The sequence below is a fragment of the Semicossyphus pulcher genome, unplaced genomic scaffold (genome assembly GCF_022749685.1).
Source record: "Semicossyphus pulcher isolate SPU_LCO1_2020_fin unplaced genomic scaffold, fSemPul1.0.p SCAF_25, whole genome shotgun sequence".
NCBI classification, from domain to species: Eukaryota; Metazoa; Chordata; class Actinopteri; order Labriformes; family Labridae; genus Semicossyphus; species Semicossyphus pulcher.
This window is the reverse complement of record NW_027211699.1, coordinates 8,460,254-8,471,336: the sequence shown is the minus strand read 5'-3', so window position 1 is coordinate 8,471,336 and position 11,083 is coordinate 8,460,254. Positions and strand designations below refer to the sequence as shown.

At 45.2% G+C, this 11,083-nt stretch overlaps 1 protein-coding gene across 1 annotated transcript; it reads right to left on the bottom strand.

Annotated features, from left to right (window-relative positions):
* Nucleotides 1-74: 74 nt before the first annotated feature.
* LOC138604370 (CCN family member 1) lies at nt 75-10,599 on the bottom strand. Its single transcript, XM_069676290.1, has 5 exons — nt 10,394-10,599; nt 8,246-8,459; nt 7,208-7,648; nt 5,225-5,403; nt 75-2,354 (listed from the first exon to the last, which is right to left on the bottom strand). Exons 1-5 carry the CDS (start codon nt 10,442-10,444, stop codon nt 2,049-2,051), a joined length of 1,191 nt encoding a protein of 396 aa, XP_069532391.1. The 5' UTR covers nt 10,445-10,599; the 3' UTR covers nt 75-2,048.
* Nucleotides 10,600-11,083: the final 484 nt, after the last annotated feature.

The following is an 11,083-nucleotide window of genomic DNA, read 5'->3' as shown; positions in this document are numbered from 1 at the left end:
TCACATAGAAGTGAGAATTTCTTTATTGAAAAATGCAAAATGTGTGTTAGACATCCAGTTTCCAAAAGAAGTAGTTGTAAGGAACATGAAAACGTTTAATTTGAGCCTCTTTATGAAGACAATTCTTTTTATATGTATCCTTAAAAAGCACAACTTCATCGTTACAGATGGTTCACTGGTAAACATACAATCATGCTTTTTAATTGGCACTCGTAAAGGATCTGAACCCTAAACTAAACATGGATAACTTCAGTATATTTCGGTAAAAGGATTGGCCCTTATACAGCAGATAGAACTAAAAGAAATTAACAATGCATCTGTACATAGCTGCACTATAGAGTCCTTAGACAAAACTAGACAAACAGTACCAAACCACAGCATCTACAAAGGCAAATATCAACGGCAACAAACGTCTTTCAAAATCACCTGTGAAGTTTCAAACCGCTGCACGAGGCTGTGAAGCTTCCAGGCTGCAGGGTCTCTGAACTAAAAACCTAAAGGAGCCAAGAGATGGTAGAAAATGCAAATATTTTCCAGTTTCTAAGAAAACCAACGTCTTACGGCATGAGAGAAAAATAACTTTGAATCACGTTAAGATAATAACCAGTTTTAAATGACCTCCTAATCCCTCTTTGCATGAGATCAAAGGTCATGAGTCAAGGCTGTAAGGTGCATGAACTTTAACCAAAGTCCCAGTCAAATACAATGATACGATACTTCAGTTATAATAAAGGATTTAAGCCACAAATGTCCCCAGAAATAGGTTCTTATTGACCTCTTGCAGCTCCTCTCTTCCCCTGAATATAACACCATAATCTCCCCAACACAAACACATCTGAAACATGAAGCATCGTGAGTTATTGTTCGGTTTCAGCGAGCTGACATGCTGCTCGATTACAGGCCAGATTTGGCACCAGAACGTCTCCACCCGTGAAAAAAAAAAACACAAATTGCATGTTTACTTCAGCTCCCCGCACTTTTCAAATTTTATTTTTACAGCAAACAAGAGCGAGGCGGATTTTTTTTCTCACTGCCGCTCAGAGTCAGGATAGTAATTTGCACAGAATTAGGCGGTTGGCATCTTGGCGCCAGAATCCCAGGCTTGTTCTTCTGGTGCTTGCTAAATGTCTCAGCTTCTCGTGGAGGCGAGGCAGGGGATGAGTTCAGCTGTGTAAACAACCTTTGACATATTCCCCGCTAATGCTTACAAAGCCTGAACGTTCAACTCAAGTCCTCCTCTCCTGTCGCCTTCATCATCCGTCATTAGATATGGCTTCCCGACCGCCGTGACCTCTGATGCGACCCGGGGGTTGAGCCCCTGATCTGTGGGAGTCCTCCTCTCCCTCCTGTGGCTGACAGCTCTCAGCTGTTTTGTCCCTCTCAGGTCCTCGTCCAGCCACCGTGATGCTCCAAACATAGCAGCCACTGTGTCATCACGTCTGTCTCAACAATAAATACCAGTGAATAAATACCGTAAAAAGACACAAGCCACACTTCTCCATCCGTCTTCTCCCGTCAGATCCCAGTCTGTGCTGTCTAGTCTTCTCATTTGGTTTAAGCTACTGGAGTGTTCAGACGTTTGATTCCAGCTGGTTGACACAGACCAACTTTTCTGTCGTGTAGTCGGACCTGTTGCTCTCTCAGTAACCGTGATGTGAACCCAAACCATCAACAAAAGAAACACCAGCAGTTCTTTGCTCCAGCGTCCCATCAAAAAGTCTCAGAGTTCAGGGCGCTTGGCAGCGACATGGTGGCCGGTTTCATCCCGTTTGTCGAGATTTGTGAATGTCTAGCCAGGCCGGAAACACCTTTTATTATCTACACTAAAGCAGGAGCTGGTAACGTTGGTCTGTCCATGTTGGAGGTGCATCATCCGATTCATTCTTCTTCTCCCTGTTCCTCCCCAAACATCCAAAAAAGGATGTTTTGACGTGTGCACCTCGCTTGCGTCTACTCATAGATACACTAAGGACAGCTACTCTATAATGGGGATCACTATGGGGGAGTTAAAGTCTTTTGTGTGTGTGTGAGGGAATGTGTGGTTCGGGTTAGTCGATGAACTTGTGTGTGTCTCCGTAGAGCCATCGCTGAGGAGGCATGGCGGCCTCGTTGAGGTGGTTGCACTCATCGCTGCACTTGCAGGACTGGATGAACATCACGGACCTGTTGAAGCGCTCGCCGTCGGGGCAGGCGAAGGCGACGCTGGCGGTGCGCGTGCGACGGGGTGAGCAGCAGCGGCCGTCCCTGCACACGCCACAGTAGTTGGGTCTGTAGAGGCGCGTGCTCCTGCAGCCGGCGTAGGACAGGCGGTGCGGCTCGGGGGCCTTGTGGGTACGGGAGCACTTCCTTCCTTTCTGTGGCGAGACAGAAGAGAGATAGTGAGTTTAGCGAGACAAGCTAACTGCTCTGTGTGGTGGTAGGTGCATATAGCTTGTGATAGATAATGTTAGCATTCTATCTTGCTAAATGCTATTATGCTGGTTGTTCACTGTGTTTAGTGCTAATATGCAAATGTTAGCATGCTAATATGCTACATGGTAAACATTATACAAAAGTACAACCAAGGCTGATGGGAATGTCCTCAGTTTAGCAGAACTTTGGCCTTAGACCAAAGTATTGGACAGATTATACATTTGTCTTGTTTTGTCTAAAGGGATTGACAAATTATGACGATTAATTCTGTGAGGAAGGGCGCCAGATTATCTTAGCAGTTCAATCGCGTGTCCATATACAGATGTGGCGGGTCCGGGTTCAACTCCCACCCTCCGCCCCATGACGCTCGTCATCGCCACTCTCTCTCCCCCTGTTTCAAACACCATCCACTGTCCTCTCTCTCTTATCAAAGGCATAAAAGGCCCAAACAAATCCTGAATGAATATGAATATGTGTAGCACATTTTATGGCAAACTATCCAAAAGTTGCGATGACATTTAAAACAAAACTTCCTAATCTCTGACATTCATGGTCCTGTATAAAATTCGAAATGTTCCAAAGTTCAAATACATACAATAGCTTTTGTACTTAAGTAGAGTTTTCAGGTATCTGTACCTTACTTGAGTATTTATTTTTATATTTCAATACAGACTGATTACATTAGCTTTAATGCATCTAAGGGGAAATATCGATTAGTTTTATTTTGCATCATTGAGCACATCCTTCCCAACATCATGACTGATTTGAACTTCAATAGATGGGACAATAAAACCATTCCTTGGCACGTCGATCAGTGCATATCATGCTACAAAAGATACACGACAAAAACAACGTAAAAGACAAAACAGACATGAGAGGTAAACTCGACCACAGAGAAGATGCCTGTGACCGCCAGAGGAAACTTTCCCAGCACAGAGATATTCCCAATCCAACTGATTTTCTGATCTTTTTTTGGTATATTGTTTATTTAATATTTTTAAATTTGAATGATTTAAGCTTGCTAATATAACACAAGGTTTAGTTAGCTTGGCACAGAAACAAATGGTAGAAATGTCCTTTAAAGGTTAACTTTTAATTTCATGCCGTGTACATTTTAGAGCCTGTAGCTTTCACAGTACTTCTACTTCTACCAGAGTCCTTTTTACACACCTATCTGTGCTTCTACTTGAGTAAATATTTGTACTTTAGCACTCCATCGTTGAAGATATATTATAGTCTGGACCACCGTGATGGATCGACTGGATATCACTCTGCCATCCTTAAAGCTTCACCTTGAGCGTGATCTAAATCTTTTCTCTGGTGCAGCTTTGATGCTACACACACACGGAGCAGGCTGAACACTGCTTAACAGTGGAAGCCTCACCGGATCACAATGCCATTTGCCTGGAATCTGAGCAGCCATACCACACAGCAAAATGAAATAACTCATTACTCAAGCTCTGAGAAGTGAAAAACAAAGCTAATCCATTTGAGCACAGAGACACGGAGAGACAAAATAAAAGGTCAGAACGACAGATGAGTGCCAGAGAGAGGAGCATGCCAACAATAGTTGAGGATTGACACTGATGCACATTAACACCCACAGCTGCTCTGCAAACATCGGGGGGGTGCAGGGAAACAGGTGCATAACAGCCCATCAGCCTCCTGCGTGGCTCACGACGGGAGGCTGGATGTTTCTGAGGGTGTTGGGTACAAAATGTGAGAGAGCAACCGAGTGGGCGAATGAGTGCTTTTTAAAATCACACAGCAGAGAGCCACTGAGTGCAGCTGACAGCCACAGAGTGTCACAGGTCCAGTGTGGGAGAGCTGCGAGCTGCAGCTTCATATTTGGACTGTTATGCGTCTGTTTCTCTGCACTCGTATCTCCTGTTTGTTTGTCTATCCGTCTCCCTCTCTGTCTCTCCCTCAATCCCACTTTCTCGGCCCAACTGGTCAAGATGCTGTCCACCAATGAGTCCTTAAGGCATGCCTCGAGTTTAGATAGGTGATTGGTTTACTCTGGCGTCATTGGTAAGTACACTCGAGTATCATCTGAATAAGAATGAAACTGTAAGGCATGTTTCCTGGTGGCAGAGAGTATGTAGGGTGAAAGGATTTGGCCCGAGCACAGAACCTTGTGGAACTCCGTCACTAACTTTGTTGTGCATCCTTCTTTGTAGTTTTCATTCTATGTCTATATTATTTTACGTTGGAGCAATCGCGATATTTCTTTAATGGATAGATGGCTCTATTTTCACTTTTTTTTAAGTTATGTGTTCCTTGGCTTTCAGATCATTGAAACATCCCATGTGTGTTGTGTTCCCTCTTATTGAAACTCAAATTAGAGAAACACACTTTGTTCAAAGTATCTGTGGTTTTCTGGCTCTATCTGGAAAGTCGTCTAACTCTACGCCGTAAAGAAAATAAAAGTATTTCCTTCCCACCCTGAGCGTAACGTCAGATGAAATGGCCTCTGTGGGAATATGGTGAATATAATGTTTTGTTATAATTAAATGTAATTTTTATGTTAAATTCTAAATCAGCTCTGTGGTCATCCTGCAGGAGGAGGTCTCCCACACAGCAACAGAACCATGAATAGACCGATTGGACCAGAAAAGCCTCCAGCTACAGAGGGATCCAGAGACAGGCTGTATACATGCCATGATATTAATACCAATCTGACCCCTCGAGAGCCGTCCTTTCCTAAATCTATTTAGCCCAGTAGCTGGGCTGCATGGTTGTGCGCTTTCAGAGGAAGAACTGTAATCCATCCCTTTATGAGAATCTTAAAAGCACCAAACACATTCCTCACCTTGACGGGGATGGACATGGAGCTGCAGGGCCGAATGTTGCACAGGCGCGTCTCCTTGATCAGCTTACACCGGGCATTGTCGTTGGTAACACGAGAGGAGACGCCCATCCCACAGCTCCGGGAACACTGGGACCAGGAAGTAGTCTGAACCACGCACTGATCTCCCAGCTGCCTCCAGGCTGGAAGAGACAAAAAGCAGGATATTTGAGGGAGAACGACAATGAAAGATGCAAAATATGGAGAAAGAGAAGAAGAGATACAAATGTTTCCTTCCTGATACCAATACCTAGACATAAGTATTGGCCAATACAGATTCCCCCTCTGATACTAGTCCGATAAAAACTGGCAGCTGTAGTACAAACTTGAACTGAAATGAGCACGTTGACGCAGGTTTTTCAGACCCGGGAAGACCCAATTATAGATGGTGATTGTTTCTGTTCCCATTGCCAGTGAAGTATCCTCCTGTCGGTCTCTTTTCTGCTGCGTCACCGTCTGACGTCACAAACGCACCAGAGACAGGGTTAGTAACCAGTGAAGATGTTACGGTGGTTAGGTCTTTATTGTATCTATTACTCATTCAGTCTGTTTATCAAACTCGGCGCCGACAAATTTGGAGCGATGTTCGAGCGCTGCTCTGACGGAGACAGGCGGAGCTTTTAGCTGAGATGACAAGGAGTCGCAGAAGTTACTGACGGAGTATAGCATCGTGCTGTAAGCGGGCGGAGATTAGCGTGTCGACACAGGTTTTGTGTTCCCATCAATGCTGATCGGAGTGGAGGCGATAATTCCCCGGGTCTGAATGCCGATTGTAGCCTTTCCCACTAAGCGAAGAATCCAGGTGTTAGCGGGTTTATTGACCGGTGAGAAAGGGGCTTAAAGGAATGCTATCATTAGCAATAGCTTGGCTCCTGGCCCCCCCGACTTCATGTGTCCATCAAAGAGCGTCAGAGAAACCCTGATTTTTATCTTGAAGCTGCTTTAATTTGTGTTTTTTCAGTTTTTTATCACCTAAACTTTACACTCAAAAAGATTAAGACTCAATATGTGTGATTAGAAAACACTGATTGCTGACATTTTGTTAGCTTTGTGTAGGCTAACCTCTTAGCTAGCAAAGCTTTCTTCTTCTTTGCTGCTCTAAAACAGTAATTGCAAGTGAAAACCATGTATTATTTCCATGTAAGCTCCTGTTTTGGAGAATAATTACGTTGATTTTTTTGGGGAGGCTGATAAATGATGGTTTGGGAAAGTTGCAGTGACTGGTGTACTCGGCGATACCACATTTAGGGCCGTATCTGAGGCATTTCGGATACTGGTATCAGAGCGACTCTCGAGATCAGAAAAAGGAAAGCCGGGTGAAAAAGGGCCAGCGGGAGAGAGAGGGGAAAGGAGCGGTCCAGAGATGCGAAGCACACTAGCCTCATTCAGTGAACAGGCAACACTGACGCATAGAGAGGGTGATTACAGAGAGGGGAAAGCTGGGTGACAGAGGTATGTGCTGTGTGAGAGCAGTGTGTACGAGCGAGAGCACCTCTGGTGTGCAAGGAGCCAGTGGAAAACAAGCCTCACATAAATGCTGACACACACGCAGATGCAGAGGGAGAGGCTCACAGTGAGGCCGTTTGTGCGTCAGGAGGCTAAAATGGCTAAAACGTAAACATGATGCTTTAGTGCAAAGAGGAAACAGACGCTAAGCTTGTTACGATACCGATATCGGCCTCTGATACGGCCTAAAATGTGGGATCACAGGGCACAACCAATAAGCCAAAAATAATCAGCTGGTTTCAATTATCGTATAAAAATAACAACCTGTGTGATGCTAGCAGAGTGTCAAATGCTAGACAAAGCTAGCAAAATATTAGCAGTCAGTGTTTTTCCACCAATGTAATGCAAGTTAGAGGGGGAGTCTGGGTATCGGGTTTGTTATCAGTAAGGGAAAAATGATATCGGACCACCCTGAGGCAACATGGCGGCACCCTCTCTTACCCGCCAGGTGCTTGCTTCCTCGTATCTTGTCCCACTTGCGGCCGACCTCCACCAGCTCGTTGCCCAACGTGTCCTTCTCCTTTTTGGGTTTGTAGGGGTACAGCTTCCGGAAAGGTTTGGGGTAAGGCTTCGAGTAGGGGTAGGCCGGATAGGGAATGAAGGGGTACGGCGAGTAGGCTGGAGGCTGGGGTCGGCGGTGCACCGAGGGCACGACCGTGGTTCCCTTGTGGCAGTCGATGCTGAGGCAGCACTGGCCCGGCACCTTGATCAGCTGGGGAGCGGGGCAGGAAGGGGATGCGAGGGGCACGTGGCTGGGGCAAAGGGGCACGCAGCCCACCGCTCCGTCGATGCAGGTGCACTGGTGCTTGCAGCCGGCGCGGAAGTTCTCGCCGTTTTGATAAATCCGCCCGTTGTACTCACAGGATCGGCCTTCTGCTTTTGCTGGGGGACAGGAAGTAGGCGGACATGTTGGTCAAAATACAGATATAAAACATTCTCCAAAGAAAACTCTTGAGTTATAAAACAAACAGGAAGAGGCTGCTGTGTAAACACACCTTTAATATGCCCGGAAGGACGATAAGACGAGACAGGGAGAGACACACTATCTCCAGATTTATGAAGCAGCCTCTATTCTTAGACCAGAGAGGTATTTTGACTTGTTTACCACGTCCTTCCCTCCGCTCCCTCAGTGGGACTCCCCACACAACACCCCGGATACCCCCCATTAAATATAGAAACACCCCCAAATAAACAGACATATAAAAATACCATTGTGCATGCGTGTGTTTCATGGCGCTGTTTGTGTACACACTGAACTACTTATATAAATCCCGGAGTTGGCCGGGTTTCAGTCGCAGCTCAAGAAGGCGCTCTGTCTCTGAAGCGTGGCACGAGCTTCAAACCTGCAGCTCGTATCAAAGAGAAACTCCAGCCCAGAGTTTCTCCACCCTGAAGTTACACATCCCCTCACTCAACCCCAAACTCTGCTCCCGATCCAAACCCTCTCCCCCTCCTCCCCACCCCCTCTGTGCAACCTACCCCTGCAGATGCCGTTGGTACGACCCACATCATTGCCATAGTTGCACTCCAGGCCTTTATGGTGGTCGCAGGGCCGTCCTTCGTGGCAGTCCTGGTTGAGCTGAGCGGCACACACCTTGCAGCAGCCGCAGCCGTCTGGGACCGAGCTGACCCCTGGGGGGCAGGAGGGGGGCCCGGCCGGACACTCGCATATCACCGGACAGCCAGCGGTCACCTGGAGAGGAGAGAGGGTGCACTTTATTCACCTGAATACCGATACCAGTGTCGACCTACATAAAATGAGTCAATGCTCCAATCCGATACCATCATTTACGGTCCAATTAATGGGCAGGTTTCAGGTAATTTATCATGTGACCAAAACAAACAACTGGGACAACTAACTAACTGATGCTAGCAGAGAGAGTACTGTTAGTCTAAGCTAGCAAAATGGCAGCTATCATATAGTGTGTATCGGCCAAATCCAGGTAAAAAATGGAGGAAAGAAATGAGGCAAAAATGTCCTTTTACTTTTTTCTGTGTACAGCACCAAAAGACCACCTTCATCACATTTAGTTTGAACTTCCGAGCTGCAAGATTCTCCAGTGTTTTTTTTTTTACCCACATGGTATCAGGAAGGAAAAACTGGTATCAGAACGTCTCTAAACTTCATAAATTCCCCTGTTAGGAGAGGCCACACTGGAATCAAGCAGGACAATACTCTGACTCATGTTTCACAGATCACAGAAATTCCTCAAAGTGTGTGGGGTTTAAACGTGTTCTGAATACCCGGCACTGTCCCCGAGCCCCGCAGGGATATCTGTAACCCTCTGTCGCCTTCCGCTTGGCATTCGGCCTGCAAGCGAGGATGAAAGGTGCGTTCTTTGACCCAAATCCCCAAACACACACACACACACACACACCTTCCTGCTCCTGCATCTTTTGTTTCTCACCCCCTCTCTCTACATACACACTCACACTGATTGCCTTCCTGACTCTGCAAATGTCTGAACCCAGACCAGGTGCTGATGGTCCTCGAGTCATGTCGCTCTTAGTGGCCTCAGGTGGGCATGACGATTTTGCATGACATTACACAATGCAGTGATAACAGCTTATATCGCTCGATGTCCCCTGGTACTCAAACATCCCCCAACCAAAAGTCCCAAAATATTCCATCAGATATTTAGAGTGTGCAACAGCGAGTTCACCTTAAGTGTATTTTTACCTCCATTTGTTGAACTGTTGGGTGATATTACAGCTGTATAAATTTGGACCTAGAAAGCAAGAAGCTAACTTACTAAACTGGTGAATTTATGAAGTTTATTCAAGTTAAGAAACACTTGTGAAAGAGTTTGATAATGCTACTTCATCACATTTCATTGTGAATTTTGTACTCTTTCACTCCATTTCTCTGCTATATTGGAAAGCTTTAGTTAGCTGTTACTTTTGAGATTAAAATTCGACATATAAAACATGATTAATTGTATGTTATATGATGCATTATTACAGATAATAGCACCAATCAGTATATAAAATTAAGTAATTAAAGTTTAAGTAAAATGCTACACTAAAATAAACCTCTCACAAAGGGCATTTTTTTAGTCAAGAAATACTTAGCCTTCAATGCTAACTTTAAGAGCATTTTGCTAATAACACTTTCATAGTTTTACTTTAGTAAAATTTTTAATTCTAGACTTTTTCAGTTGTTATGTTGCAATATTTTTACTTGACTGAGTCCTTAAATACCTGTGATATCCTGTAAATATTGACAGGTTTGATTAAAAGTGAAAGTTTTCATCTTTAAGTTCATCAACTCATTCTGCAGCGACCCCTAAAAGATCCTTAAACGACATCTCGGGGTCCCCGGACCCCGGGTTGGACACCAGCAACAATCACCGCAGTATCTTTAGAAGTTACAGCCAAACATTTAGTCATGGAAAGAGAAAGTAAGTCTACCGTTGTGTGTAGGATTTCATAGGACCATTATTATGAAATGTAATAGGACACAGCGAAGTGATGGATGGGAGATTCGGCTGTAATGTAAGCAGACGACAGCAGCTCACTCCGCACGAGCTGCTGCTGCTGCTGCTGCTGCTGCAGTAGTAGAGGACAGGCACGTGAGACTTTATTCCTCACTGTTTACATGAATAAGTGACAGAAAGTAAAACTCACCAAGCCGACTGTGACCACCTGCAAGACGGCGAGTAAAAGCAGAGTACCCATTCTGTCAGCTGATTCACATGAGGGGAGAAGAAACGTTAAAAAAAAAAGTAATTTATATCACAGGAATTAAAAAAGTAGATCCTCCACCGGGTCAGAAACAAAAGCTTTTGTCCACAGAGGTTAAATCCGACATGCGTGATGCTGCTTTAATGTCCTCCATCACTTGTAAATTTTCATCGATCAAAGTTTGAGGCTTGTTTTTATATCAGCCCCGTGCTTTTTATGGAAGCCACGCCCACTCTGACCGCCTTTAACCAATTAGAACGCAGGCGGGAGGCTAAGGTATCCTAACCGGGAGGGAAGTGGGCGTGGCTTGGAGCTCCAGCACGGAGAGCGGAGGTTTGTGGCGGGGGGGCGGGGCCAAGCATGAATGCAGTCATTCATAAAAATTCAGAATTACTACATTCCAAAGAGGAGCTGGCTGCTGGGTGTTTATTTATTTATGTTTGAGTGAAAATAATATTTTTGATGCTTTAAAGTCGTTTTCACACGCACAGCTCTGTCCTGCTTTGTGAAGAGTTAAATAAATATACTCAGCTGCTGGTCAGTGCTGCTTTAATACAGGGGGCAGCCATGGAAAACAGCGAGGAATTTCCTCTCCCCGCTTTATAAAAATACTTTTAGACAAGAGCTGGACAG

Coding starts and splice junctions, on each gene's coding strand:
- LOC138604370 (XM_069676290.1), bottom strand. CDS start 10,444: ATGGGTACTCTGCTTTTACTCGCCGTCTTGCAGGTGGTCACAGTCGGC. Junction 8,460..10,393: donor AGGTGGTCACAGTCGGCTTG/GTGAGTTTTACT, acceptor TCTCCTCTCCAG/GTGACCGCTGGCTGTCCGGT. Junction 7,649..8,245: donor TACCAACGGCATCTGCAGGG/GTAGGTTGCACA, acceptor CCTGTCCCCCAG/CAAAAGCAGAAGGCCGATCC.